This window comes from Stegodyphus dumicola, chromosome 2 (genome assembly GCF_044657685.1).
Source record: "Stegodyphus dumicola isolate Sdum_Otavi_A_Nest chromosome 2, ASM4465768v1".
NCBI classification, from domain to species: domain Eukaryota; kingdom Metazoa; phylum Arthropoda; class Arachnida; order Araneae; family Eresidae; genus Stegodyphus; species Stegodyphus dumicola.
In genome coordinates this window covers 229,328,136-229,354,741 of record NC_140769.1, presented here as the reverse complement: position 1 = coordinate 229,354,741, position 26,606 = coordinate 229,328,136, and the positions used below count along the sequence as shown (strand labels likewise).

The window sequence follows — 26,606 nt, the reverse complement described above, 5'->3', positions numbered from 1 at the left end:
TTATTCCTTATCATTAAAATTAAGCAACAGGATATTTAATTTACTAGCACTGTATGCATGACTTAACAAGCAATCAAGTATTAAAACAAATGATATATAACTGAACTTGCTGCAATGAAATCCTGGATTGTTTTAAAAATAACAATACAGAAAAAGAGAATCAAATCATGAATTATATGAAAGACAATAGCATTCTTTTAATTAAATTGAAATATTTAATAGATATACAAGCTTGTATGTCAGATCTGATATTAATTGTTAGGAAAATTCACCTTTTGATTGGAGATACCTATTAAATAGGCTTGATGAATTTCAAGAGAAAAAAAAAAAAAAAAAAAAAGCGCAATCTTCTCCTTTTTTTTTTAGAAATAAATAATAAATATAATTATTACATATTGTGAAGAATGATCAGATTAACAAGTAAAGCATACAGGATAGAAGAAAACATTAAGATATATCAAAATTAATTTGCATTAAAAGATGAAAGATTGTTGTTCTTGTCTTTCAAAATGCAATGAGCTTTCTAATAAACATTAAAAACAAATGTACAATAAATTTTGAATATCATTAATATTTAAGTTAGTATGTTATGAAACCTCTTGTAAAAACTACCTCAATTTAACAATCACCTAAATGGCTGACAGGCAGTTATTTAGACTTGAAAAAGTATGGTGAAATCTCTCTTGGTAACTACTTTGCACAGATGACCACTTCCTAAAGTGACCAATATTTTTAGAACATAAATAAATACAGGTAGTATTGAGTATCATCTAAGCTGATCATTACCATAACCAGAATCATCAAAAACTGTGAGTAATCATTAAAGCAAAGCTTCCCTGTATTTATAATTAATATAATGGAATTACTCATCAAGTTATCAAAATCAACTATTAAAACCCAAAACATTCATAATCCTTGGATTTCCATATACAGGCAGTCCAGAAATATGTTTATGTTTTTCTTTTCAAAGTTTTATCAAAAAAATAAATAGTCCCTTCAAGACTTTTTCAAAGTTTGGCAATTAAAGGTTAAATAACAAGTCAAAACAAACTTTATTAAAAAAAATATCGAATTAAACATACGTAAGAACCATATTTTGGCCCATACTACATACTGAAAATTATAAATTATTTTCTTAACTGTTTCCCAGATGCATTTTCTTTCTGCAGTTATAACTTCAGCATTATTCAGGTTTTACTTTAGCAAAGTTCTGAAAGTGTTAGCCAGAATGGCTGACCCTTCTAATATCCAAGAAAGCAACTGGTATCATTCCAATACCAGTAATAACTTTTTTTCTATTAGACATGTTCTTCTGTAGCAGTTATAATAATCTCCAAGGAACTGGAGATTTTTTTATCTTTATTAAATTAAATTTGTTTTGTTAAATTTCTATGAAAATATTATTATTTTTGTAACTGAAAAATATATCCTTCACTAATAAGTTTAACTGGTAATACATAAAAACTTATCTGGAAAATACAATATTCAAACAAACATTAATTTAACTAAATTACATTCAGAAACCTCTCAAGATGACCATCTCTCACCAATATTTCTGAAAATATAATTAAGTAATGGCACTGAACACAACTGATAGTAAAGTCCACCAAGAAGACTATCATCACAGGAGAGCCAAAAGTATTTGGACAGTTGCCTTAGAAAGATCTTACTGCTTATATAAATAATCATATTAATTTGCAGATGATAAAACTATTAAGCAGATTAGTAAAGTAAGTAGAAAAATGCTACAAGCTATACAGGCTAATAAAATCTCAATGACTGTTACAAAATATTCTTAATACAAATAATTTGTTGTACATGTTCCACAAGTCATTTAATTACATGAATAATTTTTATTATATTAATGTTACATTTAATATTTTCACTTTTTTTCAGAAAATTACCTTGGATTAGTTGTGATAAAAAAATTTGAAACTTGTCACTTTTTGCTATTCTCTCAATGGCAATGAAATTCCAACTTTAATTACTATATGCCATTTTTTCTCAAAATACATTTCCTAATATTTATTTATGAATATCCAAATTCCAAAATCTGAGGTAATGTAAGAACATATGGTCAGACGATTGCCTTAATGTACTTTTCACAGGGGGAGGGAAAAAAAACATTATAAGCAAAAATGTTCAAAATATGTTTTTTTTCCCTAAATTAGCATTAATCCAAAATTGTTGTCTTTATTTTCTTAACAAATGTAGCATGCAAAGGATTATCAAATTTTATTGAAAAATAATTGTTCAACAGTGTAGGTATAAATTTTTATTTTTATACATTATTATAACATTTGAATGTAGAATGCAGAATTCATTCTGTTGGCGAAAAAGCACCAAACAAACATTTTGTGTTAAATTAGCTATACAGTTCCTTCTGATTAAGGCATATAACAAAGACACTGTAAAGATACTTAAGCTACTGGCTGTGTACACTCAATAATAATAGTCATACAAATTTATTAATAAGGCAAACTAGTCGATACCCATACTATATACAAATAAAACTATAAAAATCCTATAAAGCAACTCAGCATATAATTCCACATAATATTATAATATAGCACAAGCTGGAGAACAGTTACATAATAACTGCCATCTAGTTTCTACTATAACCACATATATTTAGTAATATTAAGAATTTGCAAGTCTTTTATATTTCATCTAATCATTCTTTATAAAAATGGATTTCTAAAGAGAAGCAAATTCTGAAGTCTTCAGTTTGTTTTCTAAACAAGTACCTTGTTTTACAAGCAAGCAACTTAAAGTACGGTAAAATAACTCATTTGAATTGTACAGTTAAAAGTTATTATGTTATTACAAAAATTTTGAATAGCTTCCAGGATTAATTTAATTTATTAAATATAATAATCAATTTAACATATCTGAGGGAAGAATCAAGATTATTAAATAATAATGAAAAACACTACAAAAAAGAATTATTAAAATATAACTGGAAATACAAAGAATATTTACCTGTTGTAATCCATTCGAGCAACGCTACAATCATTCTCATATCCACCATATTTATTCTGCATTCCAGTGTGAACCATTGCATTTTTAGGAATATCCACATTATTTGAACATAAATACTGCAGCAGATCTAAAGCTTCTCTTCCTGGAGACTATATAAATATAGATAAATGTTAGTTCTCTAAGAAATTTTACAAAAAATTTATAAACACAGAAGATACATGTTTTTAAGTATATTAAGAGACTGTTAATTCAGTCTTTGTAGCACTAAATTAACATATTAGACACAAATTATATAATTCATTATTGATGTACATAAATACATGCAATAACTGAAATGATGTCATATATTAAGATAAAGAACAATATTTTATATATCACTAGAAAAATACATCAAAGCTAAAAAAATATTCATTAACACTTTGCTTAATCAGTCGATTATCACACAGTAAAATTAAACCTTATTCTGAAATATAAAACTGCTTTTATATACACATAAATTAAAAAATACATACAACTTTCAGATATATCTAAATTTTGGCCATATTTTAGAAATAAAAATTATGATTTCAAAATACACAAACATATCTTCAAAATACTTTAGAACAATAAAAATACAAATGTGAATTTTTCCTTCCATAATATTTACATAGCATGTAACACTTTTTGGTCCTTGAGTATTAACTGGTTACTTACTGATATATTGAGAACAATTGAATAGTGCCTTTTAAAGACAAAATACATTTCAACATCATTCAACATGAGTAGATTGATAAAATCTTATTGTTGGCAAGTTTTGTTTGGTAATCAAAATCACATCAGAATTTTATTTTTTATGTCTTCTGTATGAACCCAGAACTGAGAGAAGTAATTTGTCTTCTTATGTATGAACCCACTACATAAGAAGACAAATTACTTCTCTCAAACCAAATACCAGTTCTTATCATACTTTGACAGATATTGCTGACATTATATTTCTCCCATACATATTCTGTTACGTACATTTCATTGCGTGAGAAGAACACTCAATTTTTGACAAAATACCATTTGCTGGAAATAAAGGATTGCTTCTGTTTAATTTTGTTGTAAATCTAGTAAAAAAAAGATGAAGAATGCACTAAAACTTTACACTAGTCAAAAAACATTGTGCGAAGAACTTAAAATGATATAATGAAAATACACATTTGTTCTAACTGGTTTAAAGTTTATATTGACACCCCCCCCAAAAAAAAAAGAGCAGAAAGAGAGACAGAGAACATGGTGCTTATTGGTTATGCTAGGTCACATTTCCTTATTTAAATGAATGCCCAAGTAAACACAATATGTTCTATTCAGATCTGTATTATGATAATGAGGGTCATGTCATGGTTTTTATTACCAAGGTAGAACAACCGGAAGGCAGTTTTTTTAGTGACCAGCAAGTGAAAGACTAAAGACTCATACAGCCTTCCTTTTTGAATACATATGATCTTCGTGATACTTGCGATATTCCTACACCAAATTGTCAGGTTTTCCCACAGGAGTGGAATCCTGTTTTAAATTAAATAAGCTGAAAAAACACCTGGATCTAGTTGGAATGTCAACAAATACCATTCCACTCTGAATGAGTTAAAAAATGCTGGTCTGGCTACTATACATTACAGATACCCTCCAGATTAATGGTTCCATGCTTACACTAATAGTTCAGCAGAAAATGCGATAAAATGCTGGTGCTGGAGTCTATTCAAGTAATTTTAATATTAGTTGTCCTGTTGGAAAGTACTGTGACAATTTTGATGGAGAGATAGCAGATTTAGCATATGCAATTGATAAATTAAAAAATACCCCAGATCAAAATATTGTGTTTTGCATTGATTTACAAACTGCTATTTTGTCATTTACTAGTTCTAACTATAATGATAATACCCAGGTTTCATTCTTCTAAAATGAAACTTTTTGAGCTAAAGAAAAACACAAGGCTAATTGTTCTTCAGTGGATTCCGAGCCATTGTGATATTTTTAAAAATGAGCAGGCAAATAGACTTGTTGAGGCCAGATCCCTTATGGCCCAAACTGATTCCCTTTACCTTTGCATAATTTAAAAGAATTATATATAATAAAATGAAAATAGCAAAATGGATTATGGAGTGATGCAGCAATCATTAAGAAATGCAATATTCTGCCCCCCCCCCTGAAAAAAAAAAGATAAATCACTACATAGTATAAAACTACACAAAGTCACTTTCTCTGTCTCTATATCCCTATGTATGCTTAAATCTTTAAAACTACGCATCGGATTTTGATGCGGTTTTTTTTAATAGATAGAGTTATTGAAGAGGAAGGCTTATATGTATAATAACATCCATTAAATAGTGGAGAAATACTGTTATTTTTGAGGTTTCTAATGTGATGTCGTAAATAATTACATTTTTTTTCCACTTACATTGCAAACGCAGGCTGAACCCTATGAGATTTATCAAAATAATGTACCAAGTATTGTACACATTGAAAAGGTCTACAGATTTAAAAATTGCGGGACGTAGCGTTTGCGGTGGTACCGGCCAACAGGGGCGGCGGAAGCGTGCCTATAAATAGCGCGTCAGAGGCCGCGGTTCTCCCTATAGCACTTTGAATTTAGCAGCAATCGGACGCGTTTATTATCGAAGCTCTCTAGCTTTCAGCACGACAACGTATCAGTAATTATAAGTAAGTTACGATAAATAATTGTATGATAGTAGTTTTAAAATATAAATGATATTCTATTCTAAGGTTAATTTTTAAATCGCACTTATAGTAATTATAAGTACATAAGGTTAAATAAGATTAGATTAAATAAAGCCATAATTTATGAATTGGAATTTTCTATTAAGATCTTGGTTAAAATTTAGAGTTAAATCAATTTAATATTAGGGAAATTATTTTCAAAAATCATAATTTAAGGTGAGGTATGTAAGTTCAGAAAAAGATTATGAACTGCAATTCATTGTTAAAATATCCATTAATATTTTATACCCGTGCGAAGCCAGAGCGGGTCGCTAGTAAATAAATAAATAAAATAAGATACCCCACTTCCTTAGCATGGGCTGTTGAGTTGCTTGCTTTTGTTTGACAACTGGTCATGGTTATTTACAGCAACATTTACATTGGACCAGAGTCAATGATTCAGCTTGTTGCCTTCTGTGTCATCAGGGTGATATGGATGGTGATCACCTGAAATGCCTATTATTTTGAAGTTTATTACAGACAAATCTATGCAGGCTAATTTTTATTGCACTCTTATAATTTTACTGGGCTACTTGTTGACTAATGGCAGAAATGTTTAAGACGAGCGTAGGATAAAAAAAAAATCCTTGTGAATACATAAACAACAAAGTAATTCAGAAAACTTGAATTTACTTTAAAAGAATAGCATAGAAACTAACAAAAGACATAATTGTTAAAAAAAGGGGGGTTCATAAAACTTTCATTTTTACTATTGCATGTGACTGCACAAAGGAGAAAAATCATCCTGGAAAGTTTGTCATTTGTCACAGAACAAGCAAGTATTTTTTTAATAGTTTAAAACAGAACTATAAAAACGTGAATGGACCTAATTAAAAAAAAAAAAAAAAAAAAAAAAAAAAAGACCAACAACTCAATAATGTTTATGGATTGTTGGAAAGAATATTAGATGTGACAATGGATAAAGATTACCAAAATGTCAGTTTTGCACATACAGAGTTTGCTATCAAAACATGATAGCTAAGAAGGAGTGACCTGCTACAATAAGTATCAAGAACATTAACAATGTAAGATAAAACGTGATAAAAATTGTACCTTTTTTAGAAGTATCTGGAAGAGCTTCTAGGGTTGCTGAACATTCAGAAGAATCGGGGATCATAATCAGGGGTGATATTTTTTGGGATATATTGGTAAGCATTAGCTAATATACAAGAACCCATTTTTTATACTAATGAATAGATAGAGATCGAAATGAGAGTATTTCTTGATAATTTAATGAGAAAAACACTGCACTCTCAAAAGAATAAAAAAAATTATATTAATTTAATTACACTTCTTTCTCTCTAAGTTAATTAATTAGCTATGAAAAGACTGATTTGCATTCCATTACTAAAAAATATTAATCACCTGGAGTTACCACGAATACCATGAAAAAGAATATTAATTACCTGAATTTTCTACTCATGATATATATAGGATATTAAACATTTTGGTAAGATCAAACTTTCTGTTATTGGAGATGCAAAAAGAAAAAGGTTTTTGAATATGTGTAAATCATCATAAAATTCGGTCTACAGCCATGCAGAATTCTAAAACTAGGCACTAACCTATTGTATAATATACATATAATGGTCAGACTGTGATCAAGTCAGGCTTTATTTTTACTATGTTACATTATTATCAGAAATGATGGATTACTAAATACAAACGAACAAAATTAAACGCTCACCCAGACTTCAAGTTTTGTAAAGGAAGAATAATCCAAAAGAGCCACCTTTCTGCGACAGGCCATATACTCCGATTCCAAATAATCAAACCATGGTGGCTTATAAAATGTTGTTGGATTAACCTCCACTTCAGTTTCATTCGGATCAGAATCTTAAATATAAAGAATATACAAAATGCAATCTTCTTCAAAAAACAGCTAGACATGATGTTGAAAATTCATCTGACAATGATTAGCCCTGGTGAATGTTCATTATCCATGGAAAAATAATAATGACTTTTATCTGTAGAAATGATAATGACTATTTTTCATAGGGGAAAGTTGAGAAAATAAAGCTATAAATAATTTTTTAAACTCTTTTTTTTTATCATATGGCACATTAGCATTATACTTTGAATTATGAAAACAATATCAGGTAAAAAAAAAATTACTCATTTAACATTGGTAGAAATAAGTAATAAGAAGGATAAGAATTGGATAATTTCATTATGTCAAAGAAAATATGGTAATCTGCTTATGAGGAAGGAAAATTTGGTAAAAGGTTTTCTTATGAATCCTAACCCATATTCATGTTGCAAATGAGAAAAATCTTATGTCTTTCAGGTCATTCCACTACTGGGAATAGAATTTTAGTGATCTACTTACTATGTTTGATGGATTTAATATTTCAGTTGTTGAGGATGTGTAAATCTTACACTGGCGATACAGATATCGGATATGAATAATACATTTATTTCTCTGATGGCTTTCTATCGCTCTGAAATATTTATAACCATCATAACGATTTTGATAAAATTGATAACAAGAAAGATATTAAAATAATTATGACAAATCACACATATAGGAAAATGTGATGACATGATGACCACACAGGCACAGTTTATCAGAATAGCGTGCAACAAACATCTTACTATCATGGGACTTACATTAGAAGAGAAGAGACAGATAGTAACGAAAGCAACCTGCTGTATGCCAGCACGGTAGTGACAAATACAGTTCTATTTTTATGTAAACTATTTGTTTTTTTTGTGTGACAATAAGGTGTGCGTGCTATTAAACGTCTGTTATATGAGATACCCACATCACATTCACGTCTACTTAAGCAATAAATATATACCCAGAACCCCAGCTAAATAGTATGTATGACAGTGGTGTCAGTCAAGGATGATATAAGTGATTCTTTGAAATTCAAGAGTAAATGCTTGAGTAAGTGAGTCTCCAGAAAGGTAAGGAATACTTTGTTCAATTTATTTTGTTGTAAAAAGAAATTCAAACATAACAAAATGGCTGAAGAGCTAACAAAAGAAAGAACGGAAAGCTATTCATTCAGCCATTACCAAAGTAACAAGTTCTATTGAATCCTTAATTGCTTCTGGTAACACTGAAGACCTAGAAGAAACATTAGAAATTTTAAAAGTAAAAGCAGTTTCTTGTAAACAATTAGATAAAAAGTTTCTTGTAAACAATTAGATAAAAAAATAAAACTTTAACTGATATTAATGACATTAACACCAAAATCGAAAGTGCCTTAGAATATGAAGAAAAGATTTCAAAATGAAATTTCAGAGCCACAAAATTATTGAAAGAAAAAGCAAATGTCAATAATTCACTAGTTTATAATGGTTCTTCCCATGACAGTAAAAATTTACCTGTTATTTTTGGGGTTAATAAAAGTTCTGATTACAATGTTAAACTGCCAGAAGTTATGATTGATAAATTTTATGGAAATGCTGAAAGTGTGGTAGACATTTTACCATACTTTTGACACAACAATAAATCAAAACGATAGGCTATATAAAGGTGATAAATTTAATTACTTGCTTAGCCTGTTAGGTGGTGCAGCTTTAAAAATGATAGAAGGATTTTCTTTATTGCCAGAGGATGACAATGAAGTGCTTAAAATTCTTAAAGATAGATTATGGCCGAAAAGATCTACTTATTAATTCGTACATACATAAACTATTAAATTTATGACCTGTTCAAAGTTCAAATGATATTCATGTTTTGATAAAATTATATGACACGCGTAAAGTAGAAGTTAGGTAGCTAAATTCGATAGGAATCAAAACTGAATCATACAGAAGTTTACTTTATCCTTATTAATAAAATGTATTCCTCAGGATATATCCCTTGATTTTGCTCGTCAGAAAGCAGATGAAGAAACTTTTAATGTTGAAGAACTTATAAAATTTCTAAAATGGTAAATTGAAAGTTGCGAATGAACTTCATTAAATTTATCTTATTCTAGGAGTTACATGAATTTCCACACTCGTAATTCTTTAATGCTAACACATTTGGAGCTGGCTATTCCCATAATGTAAGCAAAATTGCAGCTGTTTGAACTTTTTCTTGCTTATTTTGTGAAAGCAAAAATCATGTTTTGGAAAAATGTGTTATATTCCCGGAAGAAATGAAAAATTCTAATCAGTGCTTTCTTTGTTTCAAAAGGAACTGTAGAACAAAAAATTGCCCTTCTCAATCAAAATGCTCAAAATGTAATTTTAAACATATAGTTGCAAATATCATAACATATAGTTGCACGAAGATAAAAAAAGGTTAATAAAGAAGAAATTAAGAATAATTCTTCCGCTGTAACAGCAAAGATTTCTTCTAAATATTTTAGTGTGAGTCAAGAAGCAAGGGAATTAATTGACGACTTACCAACTATTAAACTTTTTTGTGATGGTAAATTAATTAATGCACACAGTTACAGGCACACAGTTAACTGTTGTTAAGGCTGATATTGTACCAGAAAGATACCATACACCACATGGAACGGTTATCCTCACATCAGCTTTTAGACAAACTTTAAAGGCTCCTCTCATTAACCTACCTTTAGTAATGTATTCTGAATATGATAAACTTATGTCACCGATTTTTATAACATGTGCAATGATTAATTTGTTATATGTAATGATTTACTTTTGTCGTCAAGTGCTTTTAATGAGTTAATTAGAGATGATAAATGAAAGTTTAATTTTGAATGCAAAAATGTAAACATTATAAATGATAGTTTGATTGAAATGCCTTTTTATGAAACTGAAAATTTTGACAGAATATTTAAACATGATAGGCAAAATCTAATTAATGAAAAGTGTAATGAAACTGTTAAGAAAATAATACAGAATATTGTACTGTTGTATATGGAGACACAGGTAAAGATGATTAAAATGGTAGTATGAGACAAGATCAATGCGTTTCCGAGTCAGAAATTTTCAAGGTTCAACAAACAAATGACCCATCTTCAAAAACATGCTGGCAAAATGCTAAGAATGGAAGTAATAACTTTATTGTTATTGACAACGTTTTATATCATAAAGATAAAATTTTAAGAGAAAGAGTTCACCAGTTAGTTGTTCCTAAAGAAAGAGGAAAATAAATTTTGGACTTAGCACATTCTAGCTTATGGGGAAAGTCACCTGCGAACCAAGAAGACAACCAAGCAATTAAGATATTCCTTCTATTGGCCTGAAATCAAGAAAGATGTGAATAAATACTGTAATACTTGTACTTCTTGTCAACTTCAAGCTAAAAAGCGTCCATTTGATGAAATTCCGATTACGCTAGTAACACGTTCTATCGGACCATTCCAGGAAATTAATGTGGATATTCTCGGATCTCTAGAACCAAGTTGTCGAGGTTATAAATATGTTTTGTGTGCTGTTGATCAATGTACAAGATGGCCTAATGTGGTACCATTGAAGAATCTGAATGCCAAATAAATATGCGATGCTTTGTTGCAAATGCACTGGAATTCCCCAGATTGTTACTTTGGATCAAGGAACTAATTTTATTGCTTCGCTGACTCAAGAGTTTTTGAAAGGGATCGGATCATCACCAAGGTTCTCAACTCCTTACCATCCAAGTTCAAATGGCCTTGTAGAAAGATTTAATGCTGTTTTAAAGGGAATAATACATCGTACCATCAAAGAATATTCAAAAGACTGGCAGAAACCATACCTGAAGTTCTAAGAAATGAAGCTGATCAAAAAATAGATAAGCTATGACTGCTAGGGCTAGCTGTTGAATCAGAAAGTGAATATGCACATCCAATATCTGTGAGTCAATAAAATGGAATGGTAACATTATGTGTAGACTAAAAGACTATGCTGAGTTGTATATTGATGACGCAACTTAACGACATGATTATATTTTGCAGAGAGTGAAGCATGATTGAAAGTCAATAACTTTTGAAATGTTATGAAATATGAACTATGAACCATTTTGACTATTTAATTTGAACATTTTTTAGACCTAAAATGCTAAACTTGTATTTTTTCTAGCATTAATTTAGCCAGGATTTGCTGAAGTATAATGTTTAATTTTAATGATTGATTTGTATTGTTTTGTATATATGACAACTGCTTATATGATTATAATGTTGTGAAAGATTTAGGTTAAAGATTTAAGTTTGAAAAGTTAACTGAATGTTACATCTTTTAAATGATTAAGATTATTGAATTTATGTTGAAGTAACCTTAATTTAAAATAGTAAGAATTGGTTAATTAAGTTCAAAAACTTCATGAATGTTATTATTATTATTATTGGTTCAAGAAATGTCTATATGTGGATTTGACAGGTCATTGAAAGATATAATTATATCTTTTAGAGGGGAGGTGTGATGACGTGATGACCACGGATGCACAGTTTAGCTGAACAGCATACAATGCCTCTCTCTCATGCGACTTACATTAGAAGAGAAGAGACGGATAGTAATGAAAGCAAGCCGCTGTATGTCAGGGTGGTAGTGTTGAATAGAGTTCTATTTTTGTGTAAACTATTTGTTTTGTTAGCGTGTGTGCCATTAAATGTCTGTTATATGAGATGCCCACATTACGTTCATGTCTACATTAAGTAGTAAATATATATCCAGAACCCATGCCAAGAAGTATGTATGACAAAAAATATAAGTCATTAAATCTAACATCCTTTCTCTATGCTTAATAAGAAGCTGCTACTTTGATATAATTGACAACAGCAATTACTAAAGTAATTTTTTTCACATTTCTACATTTAGTTACATATCAACTTACATCTTTGTAAGTGATGCAGAGAAGTTCACCAGTTTAAAATCATATGATCTTCCAAGTTCAGTTTTGCTTTGACTTGATATAAAATTTTAATTAAAATTAATCATTCAAAACCAAGGTTAAATTTTACCTGCTTTTTTCTGTGTTTCATCTTCCCATTACAGACTCAAGAAATTCTTCAGTTATTTCAATATTTTTTTAGGTTACAAAACTCTTCAAGCAGAATATGAGTTTTGTAACCCAAAATAAGCAAGTAAAACAATACACATTTTATATATTGCTAAATGGTTTTTAATGCAAATACAATGGAATTTTTAATATAAATACAAAATCCAAAATCTGGACATCCAATATCCAGAATGATCTAAAATCTGAACCTCCAGACCATCAATAACTTTCTCCCACAGATTATTATTATTTTTTTTGTATTCTTTATGTATGCACATTGGATATTTTTTCATAATAAAACATGTGGAGAGGCACGATTCTTAAATTTATTTAGGTACTAAATAAATTATCTCCATATTGAAGAAACAGCTATTTAGTTGCATATCATCAAATATTTAGCCCACACCTAACTTTTTGCCGGGTATACATTTCAAACTAAAACATTCTGCACTGACATAGCCATTGATTTTAACCCTATATTCTTGATGCCAAACCTGGTGAATCATCTTTTATTATTTTTTGCTTTCATCACCACATGACTATCAACAGACACAGCTTGAGAAATGACTTATGCACCGATGTAAAAATAATTTCCTTAAAAATATTATCAATTGAATGCCAAAGAACATGATAACCTTTTATGTTGATATCATGCTTGTGGATGATCATAGATTTAAGCAAACTCAGCTGCGAAGTGCTGAGTTATGAGCAGAAATTTAATAGAAATTTCTTTACGCAAAAAACAGATTTTGTTGACTCATAAGCCAAAAGACTATACATTGTGCTGTTTGAACACAGAATAACTGATTTGTTGTTTAGATAAGTTCAGGACTGGCACCAGAGCTGGTGTAGTTGCATGAGGTGGAAGAATTTAGGGGAGGCAAAATTTTTAGAATCTAGAGAAGCACCAAGCAACAGAATTAAGGGATGGTAAATCTTTATAATTTAGAGAAGGCACAGCAAACGCAAAAAAATTTAGAACTTAGGGAGGCAATTGGCATCAGAAATTAGGACATGAATGAGACTGCATTGGGCCACAAAATGTCTAGTGCTGCCCCGAATAAACCTTAAGTACAAATGTGAATTTATTTATTCAGCACTTTTATAAGCCTTAAATATGCATTGGAAATAGGCATAAGTATAATAAATAACTAAACTAACATAATTCTGGCATCTTTGTCAGCATGCATAGAAGCAAGACAAAACTTTGCAGAACAACGAGTCTTTAGTCCCCAGTCTTATGATGATACATCGGCAATAATATGCTAGTCAAGTTCTATGATGATAGCCGTGAATTTGAAGATTTTCAGATATTGAAAAAAAAAAAAAAAAAATCCAATTAATGAAATTTAAGGAATTAAATTTTTTTAAATGTGGAAAGTAATAATAAATGACGATGATATAATAGAAGTTTCCATTGTGATTGCAATGCCCCAATCATCAATCAATTAATGGATCGCAAAATCTATAGTATGGTTCTAAATCCAGACAATATTGCTGCCAATAGTGAAGAAAATGAGACACAGGTTGTTCAGAATGCAAAAATTTCAAAATGACAATTTAGTGAGAATTCTTGACACAGCAAAAACAGGACTTGAAAAATGGAACTTTGCAACTAAGCAAGAAATTATGTATATCTATAGAAATAAAGAGAACATATTAGCACAAAAAAATTAAGCAACTTACATTAGATGAAATATTTAATACAGCAAGCAACTAAATATTGAGTTGTTTTTTTTTAAATTTTGATTCTCTTAAGATCATAAATACTTCATTATTTTATACACAACTATTTCATATTCTTAATTTTACTTATCAAACTTATGAAACTGATTACAGTTTGATAAGCTTCTACACATAATCTTACTAGATTTACACTAATGATCTAAATATCTGAAAAGATCCCAAGTCCAGAATCACTAAAGTCCAAATGAATCTTGATCCTAGACTTTGTACTCTATATATACGCACATAATTCACATATAGAGCATTTTAATAATGTAATTTATAAACACTATGATAACATCTGTGCAAAGAAAACTGAAATTTTTCTGCTTCTGACTCTGAGAAATATAAAAAATGTAAGTGAAATTTTGCAATTCTACAACAAGATTAAGAAATGTGTAGGCAATTTTAAATTTTATTATTCCACGTTTGAAATGTGCTTTTACATACCTTTATCTTCAGTTTTAATATTCAGACTCTGTTTATCTAAGTATTTTTTCATAAAAAATCAAAATGACAAAGCTCAATGAAAAAACTTTCCATTTCATGTACATAGAAATTACTCAAATACATATATTTCGTAAAATGCTGCTTATCATATACATTCTTTTGAATAAACTTGTGCAATTTACATAACAAACGGATACTGATTATAGTTTGATAAGTTTTATGTATTCCATCTTTCTAGGCATGTGTGTATGCTGATAATAATAATTGTTTCAACTTAGCTTATGTATATTCATTTTCCCATTGAATTTGATTCATACAAATTAGGAAGGGAAAAAATGCAAAGTAATATAGAAATCGATTTTTTTTTTTCATTATGGTTAATTAAAAAGGATAATTCACTTACCAGCCATATCTGTACGAAAATAACAAGGTCTCTCATAGCCCATAGACTGACTAAACATAGCCCCAGCAGCTTTTAAACGAGGATAAATGGGAGACATTCGGATATTTCTTCCAGTGCGAAACTCAGAGCTTGGATATCTTACTTTGTAATGCAGGCCTGAAATGATGCCAAAGATATCATACCTAAATTATTTATTAAACTTCAATAAAAAAAAATTCTCAGAGAAAATAACTATTCTAAGCTTAAAAAAAAATCACATCTCATGTTCAATTGCATTAACGCAGCTAATAACAAAGCAAATAATATACCAATCATTATTTAATATTATATTTTTTAATGTATAAAGACTAAACGCCTGTGATAAATATTCTTATATATAAATACGTACATATATGCAACACACAACACACATGTATATATAACCACATACTGATTTTATTCATTTAAATCTAGCAAATTAAAATGCTGAGAACATAATCTTCAGAAACATAAATATTTGCCATTTAATTACTGAAACAATTTTGATAACATAGTCAATGCTCATTATACTGACCATTCCATTATAATGACCAGTAAAAAAATCTCCAGATATTAAAAATACATTAAACCCACTTTTACAATGATGATCACTCATTATAACATCTGTTTCTGAAGGAAACAAGGAATTATTATAATTAGCATTAACTATACACATATTTGTTATATTTTTTAATAAAATTTGTCTTCGGTGCAGAAAATATTAATTCATGGCTAAAAGCGTATGTGAAACAAATGAAAAAAACGACATATTAGAAAAATTCTAATTGAATAAATAAATGCAATATATAACATTTAAACATTTTTATTTTAACTGCTTAACAATTTTGACTATATGTCGTATAAGCAATGCCTTTTTACCCAGCATGATTTGCCTGTGTCTGGTACGGACATCCCATTTCCAATTATCCTATTCATTCCAGTTTTTGACTATCCTGTATTATTTTAGTTTTGTTTCCTGTTCATAGATGCATTACATAGCTGTAAGAATAAGTTTGTAGAAATTTTATTTTTTTTTTTATTTTATTTTTACTTCCTTTCTTTCAGAAACCTTGTGTTGTATTTGCTAAATGTTTCACTTGGTAAAGTTTCTCAAACAAAAATTTAATTTTTTCATAATCTTATTATTAAAACCATGTAATTTAGTTACATTGTTGTAATTTGCATAGTTTAATTTTATGTGTTAATAAAAAATGAGAAACACAAAAAGAAAACTGGACAATTCAGAAAGTGGTATCAATAATTGTAAAGGCTCTATAAAAGTTAATTTAGTGAATCTGGAAGCTCTTTGACTTTTACAGAATTTAGCTTTACAAAAATTAGTCTGCAAGATGACTATGAGAAGAGGTATAAATATTTTGTAAAAATTGTGCAATATCTTCCACTGGCCCCACTGAAATTTCTATTCCTTGGATCTTCATCCATTCACATGGAAGTCAAATTATAGAAATCTCTGAACAATTTTCTGATGATAATCTTACAAATATTATTGTACTTAATACTATTCACTATGTTAAACAATCATGGCAGGAAAATAATTTATGTCTACTTTCACATGGAAAATATTGGAAGCCCTTAACATCAAATGAAATTCTTCCATTTTTTGTGTTAATTATGCTGCAACATATTGTTAATACACACACACACACACATATATATATATATCATCATCATTCATTCATTATTTTCCTTGTCATTTTTTGCTTTTATATAAATTTTAATTAAAATAAATGTACATTTTTATCTAAATTTTAATGAAAACAAAACATTTGATAAAAACATGCATACAGATTGGAAGCTGAATAAGATTTGGTCTGTTTAACTATACCTAAAAGTTTACAACAATTTTTAATTCTGAAATAAATAATTCTGATCTTTAATAAATAAAAAAATAACTCTGATCAAAATAATTCTGATGTTTCAGCAGATGAAGGAATACCATTTCTCATTTAGGATGAAAACAATATGCAGTGATGAAAAGAGGGAGATTTGGGTTCAAAAACTGTATGTTCCTTGAACTGAAATGGCATGTTATGGTCACTCATTATTTATACACGCAAAGGTACATTGTTGGACTCGGAGGTCACAGAACCTTGCATTTCTTCACTAACTGGTTTCAGTTAATGAAGAATCCACAAGACAAGGTGCATAATAATTAATTATTGCTCCTCTTCTGAACTAGCTGATAAACTTATAGCTTACTCAATTAGAGATGAGCAATCTAATCCAGTACCGATTCACTTTACTCAACTGATCAGGGCTCCTTTGAAAAAGGAATGGCAGTTCGGTACCAGTTCATTGAGAGTTGTTGTTGGGAAGCATGCCAAAAAATTTGATTCCTCTTTACTTAAGTACTAGCATTCTTTCCTTTATTATTTACCGGAAACATCCCACACCTATTTTTTTGTTTGTTATGTCTGTATATATGTGTGATTTTGATTTGCTTGTGTTACATCTAGTATTTAAAAGACAAAACATTAAATAAACCTATACATTTCAGCAAAACTGGCCACCCCTGTTTGCAAATAGATGAAGTTCCCCCCCCCCCAGTCTGGCAGTGCAAGGATCTATTTAAAGTACTTAGATTACAGAAACTAATTCCTAGGATTCCCAGCTCTCAGCGCTCCGGTGTTAGTCAGAGATCTGGGTCCTTTGAAGTCAAGATTATTTGCTCTTTTTATCACTCCTGCTCTAGCCACAAATCTGGCTCGTATGGAGTATTGATTATTTGCTCTTTTTGCTTCCTTGGAGCTGTTCCTTTGAGTTTCATTTTGATTCCTTGAATGCTGTGTTATAGTATAGCTATGTACCTTAGGTATTACCTTTCTTATACAATAGTATTGTAATACTTATGTAAAATAATAAATTATATTTTTATTTATTTACTTATTTTACTAATGTTATGTAACCAAGAGCTGTGAATTTCTCTCTAATCTTCTTTAGAATTAGTATATATTTATAAATATTAGTATTTCCATCTAATATATTTTTTCAAGGTTGCAGAACAAAATGTGGACCCTACCAAATAGAAGAGCCAAAAAATGTCAGTATTGTCAGCAGACAATTTCCTGTTCTTTGGGATCTGCCTCCAAACTAAAAATTAATTTTTACACTGTGCTTCATAGTAGTAACAAAATATTAATTATGGTAAAAAAATAATATGATCTTTAAAAAAAGTGAGTTTAATTTTCATTATTTTTTAACTTTTAGCATTTTTTTATTCCAGTATTTTATTGTTGTTCTACATAAAAAGGTTTCTTTAGAGAATCTCTTAAGTACAGTTGAAAGAAATCAGTCCAAGGAGTAGTGGTTTGGTTGAGTTGATTCCAATGATCTCACTCCTTGTTCAATTCTCTCTGCTGTTACCCCTTTTTCGCACACCACTCTTGATCCATGCTTGTTCTGAGTGATTCATCAAGGTTATTTTCAGTGAGTGGTGAAGTTAAAAAGAACTGATTTCCTTCAGTGAGCAACAGTTCTGATCTAATCCCTTAAAGGAGCGATTTTGCACATCTCTATGCTTTATGGATACAATAAAAACAAAAAAATTAAATAGAAAAGATATTTGCCAAGACACTCAAACAAAGAAAATAGGAAAAGGAGAAACTGTCACTTATCAAAGAAGAAAAGCTTGCCTATTGCATTAGAAAGATAAAAGATGTCTCACCGCTGTCAGCTATATACAAAACAGGAATGGTTGATATTAGAAAAAGAAATGAAGAAACAAATAAATCAATTATTGCAACACAAAATAATGATATAATGGGAAGAGTAGGTATAACTGATCAGCACTTAACTCATTTTCCTATAGCTAAGAGAGATAGGAAGAAGTATTGGAAAATAATGCTCTATCCTCTTGATTTAGTAGCATAGAATCCATATTGTGCTCAGTGCTTAAACTGTGCCAAAGCCCAGTGCGAGCACTTCTTTTATTTAAGCAAAGCATGAAACAAACACTTGCCAGAGGCGATATTTTTATGGAAAGAAAAGCCCCCACCCACATGTCAAAAGATCATTTTCCAGGTAGTGGAATGACTTATGAAAGGCAGGTATAACTTTTCATTCCCTAAAATATTAAAAGGGATTACTTTGGTCATGCACATCCAGTGATAGTGACTTTCCACTGCAGAACCCCTGCAGACTTTTGAACTATGAAACGAGGCAATTATATAATGAGACTACACATCTCCTATCACGCAACTTCATAGGGGAAGGTTGGCAATGGAATGCTGTTAGTTGACCTTCAAAAGCAGCCACCATTCATTTCATCTTTCTGCCTCCTTTATAGTTTGCTTTTGAGTTTTGGTTCTGTTTTGAGTATGCTGTTCTGTATAAAGCATCACGATCATGGTGAACTTAAAAATTGGGCAGTGCATTAATCTCATATTCCTTGTGAAATTAAAAAAGTTGCTTTTATAAACGAGATGTTTGGTGATAATGCTATGACACGTACACAAGTTTTTGAATAACACAAATGGTTTTCAGAAGGTCAGGAAGAGGTTGAAGATGATGAAAACCTGGTTGATCTGCCAGTTCAAAAACTGAAGCAAGTGTTCTGAAAATTCATGAATCTGTGCAGAAAGACCGATGTCTGAACATTCGGATGATCACAGACATAGTGAACATTAACCAAGAAACAGTAAGACAAATTTTGCATGATGAATTAAACATGACAAAAGTTTGTGCAAAAAAATGGTTCCAAAAAACCTCTCTAAGGAATAAAAAAGAGAATTGAAAGAATATTTGCCTTGATGTCAAAGAATGAATGAAAAACCGCACTTGCTCACACATGTCATCACATGTGATTAAACATGGATTTTCCAGTATGACCAAGAAACAAAATGTCAGTTGACGCACGGGAAGACTCCCACATTGCCGAGAATGATAAAAGCATGAATGAGCAAGTTAAAACTGAAGGCAATGCTGATCTACCCCCATCCGATATCAGAGATGTTATCATGACTGAATAGGTACCTAAGGGTTAAACTGTTAATTAGAAATACTACAAAGAAATCTTAATAAATTTGAGGGAAACAGCAGGAAGAAAAGAGCAGATTTGTGAAGGAACAACACATGGATTTTGGCCCAGGACAATACAATGGCCTCACAATGGCCTCCCTATAAAACATGTTTTAGCAGACACGCACATTCCTATCTATGCTCATATTATTTATATTCACCAGTCTTGCTTCCTGTGATTTTTATAAGTTCCCAAAAGTGAAAAGTGCATCGAAGGTAACATATTTTCCATCTGTTTATGAGGTAAAAGCAAAAATAACAGGACTGTTGAATAGAGTGACGATAGGTGACCTACAACATCGCTTGGAACAATGAATGGCACATACGTAGTGGTGTATAGATAGGGGAGGGAGTATGTTGAAGGAGATAGAAGTCAGATGTAACTTTGTTTGCAATAAATCATATTTCTGATACTGGTCTTTTTTTATTGCCACATCTTGTATGTAAGCAAATATAGAATAAGATAATTATAATTTATGTAGACCTTACATTTGTTCTCATGTTGTTATTGGATCGGATATGGGGGAAATAATTTTTACCCAATTGCATTCTACTTGACAGCTAGAATTATTTCGACAGCGCATTATGGTCAGAAACTGTTGAACTCTTTATTTTCAAAGCTATACTTCTCCATTAAAATTTCTTTCCATACTGTTTTTAGCAATTTTCTCATTAGTGATGCTTTAATCATTTTACTTTTTTCCATCAGTGTCACAGAAAAAGAACGATTTTTGTTTCTTTTATCCCTCAAAATAGTATGCTATATTATATATGCAGATCTTAAATTCTGATGGAGTCTGGCTGAACTATTTTTTAGTTTCTGAATGAATTTTTAAGTTCAGTAGGTGTCCCAAATAAGAAGAGGTTCAATATTTTATTTTTTTAATTTAATATTAATCAAAAATGTATTAATTTATTAAATTTTTATTTATATTTTTATATTTAACCGAGTTTTAATTTTAATTTAATTATTTAATTATTCTAATTGTTAGTTATTTTATTACTTATTTTATTCATTTATCTTCACTACTTTTCATAGGGCTCTTGCACTTCTGATTTTAGAAATTAAGCCCTATACTTTCTGTACGTGAAAACAATCATCACAAAATCACACCATCAATTTAGAACATAACTAACTGATTAATCTTCTTGCTGGAAAAGGCAGCAAAAAACTTAACTCAGAGATCATCTTAAAAAGTAACAAATCCACTGCAATCAACCAATGGTCATTTCTTAAAACTTACTACTAAAAAGGAAAGCAAAGTAGCTCATTAATGTGCACTATGTTACTCTAAGAACAACAACCAAGGCAAGAAGCTAAGAAGAAACAAGATATTACCGCCAAGACTGAAATGTGAGACGCTCTTTTAAAATATAGCACATCAAATAGAAATATTAAGTTGAAGTAAAAATCTTTCCAGATGTATAATAAATATGAAACACAAAGCTTTGGAAAAATTTACTGCTCATAAATAAATGCTTGAAAAAGGTAATATTAAATAAGTAATTATAATTTTTAGCTCTCGACACATACTTTATATTTCACATATAAATGATTTTTCGGATATAACTAATCTAAAGAAGATGTTTTTCTTCAAATTCTGCAGTAAAAAAAAAGGTCACAGTCTCATTAACTTGTGAAGGGATCAAATAAGCAATAATAAAACATATTTCCAATTTACTTAACCATTTCTTAACAAAGTCAGAAAATTCTAGAATACACTGGGATAACCTAATATATTTTATTACTGAAATGAACATTTCAGTTATAAAATAGTTAAAAGTTATGCTGATTGCATCAAATTAAAAACAATACCTGACATATACATATACAACATTAAAACAGCAGGACAACACATACCAGGAACTTCAACCATTCGGTCTCGCAGAAACAAAGGATTATTGTGAAGCCCAAGGAATCTTCTGATGTCAACATCCCAAACATTCATTCGTGGTTCACCATTTACAATCCAGTCAGCTGTTACCTTTCCAACTCCTCCTGCAGATTCCATTCCAGTAGCCTTCATGCCAGTTGCCACAAAATAATTTTTCACCTTAAAGAAAAAAAAAATATAGTTAACTTGGAATTACCTCAAGAAAATGAGACAGGTCTTACGAATTCAAATGAGAGGAAGACACAGCTTCTACTTAACAAGAGCAAATGGTAACAATTTCACTTCAATACAATAAACAGCTTTCAATAACACGATAATAAAAGTTTTTTATTTTTTGTTTAAGCACTAAATTATGCAAATTTTCTGCAATCTCTGCTAAAACTTCAAGCTTTTTAGAATCTTTAAACGGCAATTTCAGGTATATGATTACTTCAAAAAAAGTTAAAAAAAGAATGTTACTACAAATTAAACAGATTTTATATATTAAATATAAATGACAAAATGTTGAATGAAATGTATAATATGTAACAAATGACAAAATATGAGGTGAATGTATTTAAATTTATGTATTTGAGCCTTATGCTTCCACGGATACATGATAAAGAATTTTTTAAATTCTAAAATATTTATTTTAAAACATTTTTAAACTTTGTTTCTAGTGAATAAAATAATAAAACTATGCAGAATCATTTTATTGAGTATGTACTACATTCCACAGGCTAAAGTTGTAAAAATTTCATCATAAAAAATGCATGCAAAACTTTTTCATTAAGTTTCTCACAAAGGATAAAATAAAATTAAAAAAAAAAAATCAATTAAGAAATCTTAAGCTCTGTGACTAGTTTTCTCACCTCAGGTGCTTCTCCAAGAAGTAATTTACAATCTGGGCTGAAACTCTCGGGTCCATTACACAAACTTTCAACTTCTACTCTACCAAGTGATGGTATACGGAAAAGCACCTGTTCTAACAATGTATCTGAAACAAATAACAAATCGATTATTGTTAAAATTGATCCACACTCAATGAGACAAAATATTTTAATGAATGTTATATGAACACTTTGACAAGTGTAAAAGTTTAATAAATACCCAGAGTGAAACATACAGAAAAATGCAGTAAAATGTACTAGTTTGAATTCTATTTGAATTATTATTATTTAATCATATTCTTAAATTTCCACTATGAAAATAAGCATATGGAAATAATTAACTTCTATTAATGAAAGCACAGGTGCTAAATTATATACTTTTTTATTCAAATAATTCTAGCAAAATTTCAAATATTTTCATACTTTATACAATCACTCAAAACAAAGAAAACATTCCTACCAGATATATTATTATTGATATAAAAATAAATGTTTCTTTAAATGTTTCATCCTATTATTTTCAAATTAGCAATAGTCTATGAATTTTATAGGCAATTTTACATTAAGAAAATGGCCAACATTTAATACTTAGTACAGTACAAAGTCTGTAATCTGGACGTCCATAATCCGGAATGATCTATCACCGGACCTCAAAGCTACAAACTTTATGCGCATGCATAAACGCATACGTGTTTAATGTATAATGGACGGTATAAGCTAGGCTAAAATTATCTAAGGCATTTCAGTTAATGTGGCGCTGTTCCTTAATCTTCTTATTGGATCCGGCTTATTATTTTTTGCAGACTGTTCGAACAATTTTATAAAAATTAAACTTGAACTTTTGATTATGTCAAAGAGTTTCCAATTCTGGAGCTGCCAAAGGATCTACAAAGCGAAAGCATGTTTCAATGTCCATTAAACAAAAAGTGGAATTGCTGCAAAAAATGAATAAAGGCCTATCCGTCTCAAAATTATACGAGAAGTATGGCCCTGAAAAGTCCACTATATATGACACAAGAAAATGGAACTTTTTAAAATTTTTTGTGGAAGCATCTTAAACAACTTATATTCAAAGAAATGTTTAATAAAGTAAACAAATAAATATTAAGGTTTTTTTTTGTAAATTTTGATACCCTTTACATCATAATTGTTCTTTATTTCATAAATTATGATTTCATATTTTTAATTGTATAACTTCTGCATGCCATCTTACCAGATTTAAATTGATGATCTATAATCTGGAAAAAACCCTAATCTGGAATCGCCAAAGTCCCAACGAGTCCGGATTACGGACTTTGTACTGTACCTTGAAAAATAAAAATGTATTGACAAATACATAATTGTTTTAAAATTTAATTTACATTCAGCAAAGCACTAGTATTAAGCTTATCGGTAATAATCTTCAAAGCACTTGGAAGGAGAAAAAGATGAAATAAATAAATTCTTCAAAAGCAATTGTTTGGAGGAGGGACTTATTAACAATAATATAAAAATGATCATACACAGATGCCGACTACTGAAAAAATGACTTGATCACCACTGAAAAATTACAAGGTAAATTAATACATAATTAGGTAAAAGTATATTTTAGGGTACCCCTTGGCGAAACTCGCCGATTTTTGGCATCTCATGGATACCGAATTTGTGCAAGTCTCGTTATTTGGCTTGTGTAGCGCAAAAATTGCCACTACACAAAGCAAAAAAATTGCCCAAACTCGATATCCATGTACACATTGACCTATTTTCACTTAAAAAAAATCCCAGAATTGCACAAAAATGGCACTGCACACTCCCTTTATCCATGTACACATCCACCTATATTCACATAATAATAATAATAAACAGAAATTACACAAACTAGGCTCTGTGCACTCCCTTGAGTTTGTCCATGTACACATCAATATATTTTCACTTAAAAAGTCAAAGGAATACCCAAATCTACAGTAGAGGCAAACAAAAAATACATAATCTCAATAAAATAACATAAAAAAGGATTATGAGTTTAAGCATTACACAAAGCAAATATCCACTTCAAATTAATCTTACTTATTACATTCAACCATTCTACCATCTAAACAAGCAATGTATTTTCTAACCACACACACCACAAAAGATGATTCAAAATTTCCCGAAATAACGCAAACGATTAAGTCATAATAGGGTTTCCATAACATTCAACTACTCAGGTTACCATAAATGAAACAACAACTTGGCAATAAACGGAACAACAACTTGGTGATAAATTATACAACAGCTTCATGATAATACAAGAGGTACTCTAAAGTTAACTTAAAACCCATAATTATTAAATCTTAAAAAGATTTTTCTTTTTAAAATAATTATGAATCAATAATATTTCATATATAAATTAAATATCAAACTGCTAAATGAAATTTGTTATTAAAAATAAACATTATAATTTTGGCTATAAAGGCCATTATTTTGGCTATATTAAATAACTAACAAGGATTTCATTAAAAGCCTGAAAAACTTAAATTTGCTTTTTTTTTTCGGGGGGGGGGGAATACTATTGATTTACAATTATGGTTAAGACAAAATCATTTTAAGTGAGGAAGATACAGTATGCATCAATTAAAATGATAATATTCGTATATGGTTGTATCGATAACATAAACTAGATAACATTAAATGAAGAGGGAAAATATTTCCCAAAAAAGTGAGTGCAATTAATTTAATGAAAAAATTCTAGATACATACAAATGTATATTTTACAAGATTTCAATATATAAATCATTAACAGTGCAGCTTATTATGAAAAACTTCACTGGAAATTACTGATTGGATGTTTACCCTTAATTCTAACAAGTAAAGCATCTCCTTCATTTCAGTGCTATTAGACATTTCTTATAAATAACATCATCAATATTCTTCAAATAGTTTCTCATTTGTTAGGCTTGGATCTATTTGAGAAAGCTGTTGATTCTATCATCAACATTCGAAGTCAACATTCTATCTGTATGTGGAGCTTGAAGGTTTTCTTCAATATCCAAGTCAACTTTATTTTATTTAGCAGTTATTTAATTTTAACATCCATTATTATTACATAAATGCATTTGCTTTACTGTAATAAAAACTGACAAAATATTACCAATCACAAAATTGTTCCAATACAACATAAATGTTGACCAAATGCATAAATATTATAATAATACAGCTTTAAATTTCAAATATGTAATAACACAGGGAACTCATCTCACTCTCCAAATCAAAATTTTAAATAATTAACACATACCAGTAAAAAGATGTTTTTAGTAAATGCTCTTTAACATATGCTACCATTTGAATACATACATATGAATCTCCAAATTAATTTATGAAATCAGTTTCTAAAGAAACTTTTTATTTAATTAATAGTTTTAGTTTATATGATATATACAAATCATGATATATATCATGATATATCATGATATATATCATGATATATACAAAAGAGAGAGACATCAGTATTTAATACAGGAAAATTTTACATCACATTCTTGACCAAAATTTGTAATAGTCTACTAATCTAACTGATTATGATGTAATTTAAGTGTAGATGAGACTTATTATTGAAAAAGTAAATTATTTCACATCAAAAAACTAAA

The 26,606-nt window shown here is 29.6% G+C and overlaps 1 protein-coding gene across 1 annotated transcript in view; it reads right to left on the bottom strand.

Moving 5' to 3' along the window:
* LOC118184425 (pyruvate dehydrogenase phosphatase regulatory subunit, mitochondrial-like) overlaps positions 1–26,606 on the bottom strand; it is a 76,442-nt gene that overhangs the window by 11,603 nt on the left and 38,233 nt on the right. Inside the window, exons 9-13 of the mRNA XM_085811868.1 lie at positions 22,984–23,108; positions 22,099–22,291; positions 15,183–15,338; positions 7,409–7,557; positions 2,983–3,131 (exon numbers count right to left, since the gene is read on the bottom strand). Coding sequence (XP_085667994.1) covers positions 2,983–3,131; positions 7,409–7,557; positions 15,183–15,338; positions 22,099–22,291; positions 22,984–23,108 — 772 coding nt within the window. The remainder of the gene's footprint in view (positions 1–2,982; positions 3,132–7,408; positions 7,558–15,182; positions 15,339–22,098; positions 22,292–22,983; positions 23,109–26,606) is intronic.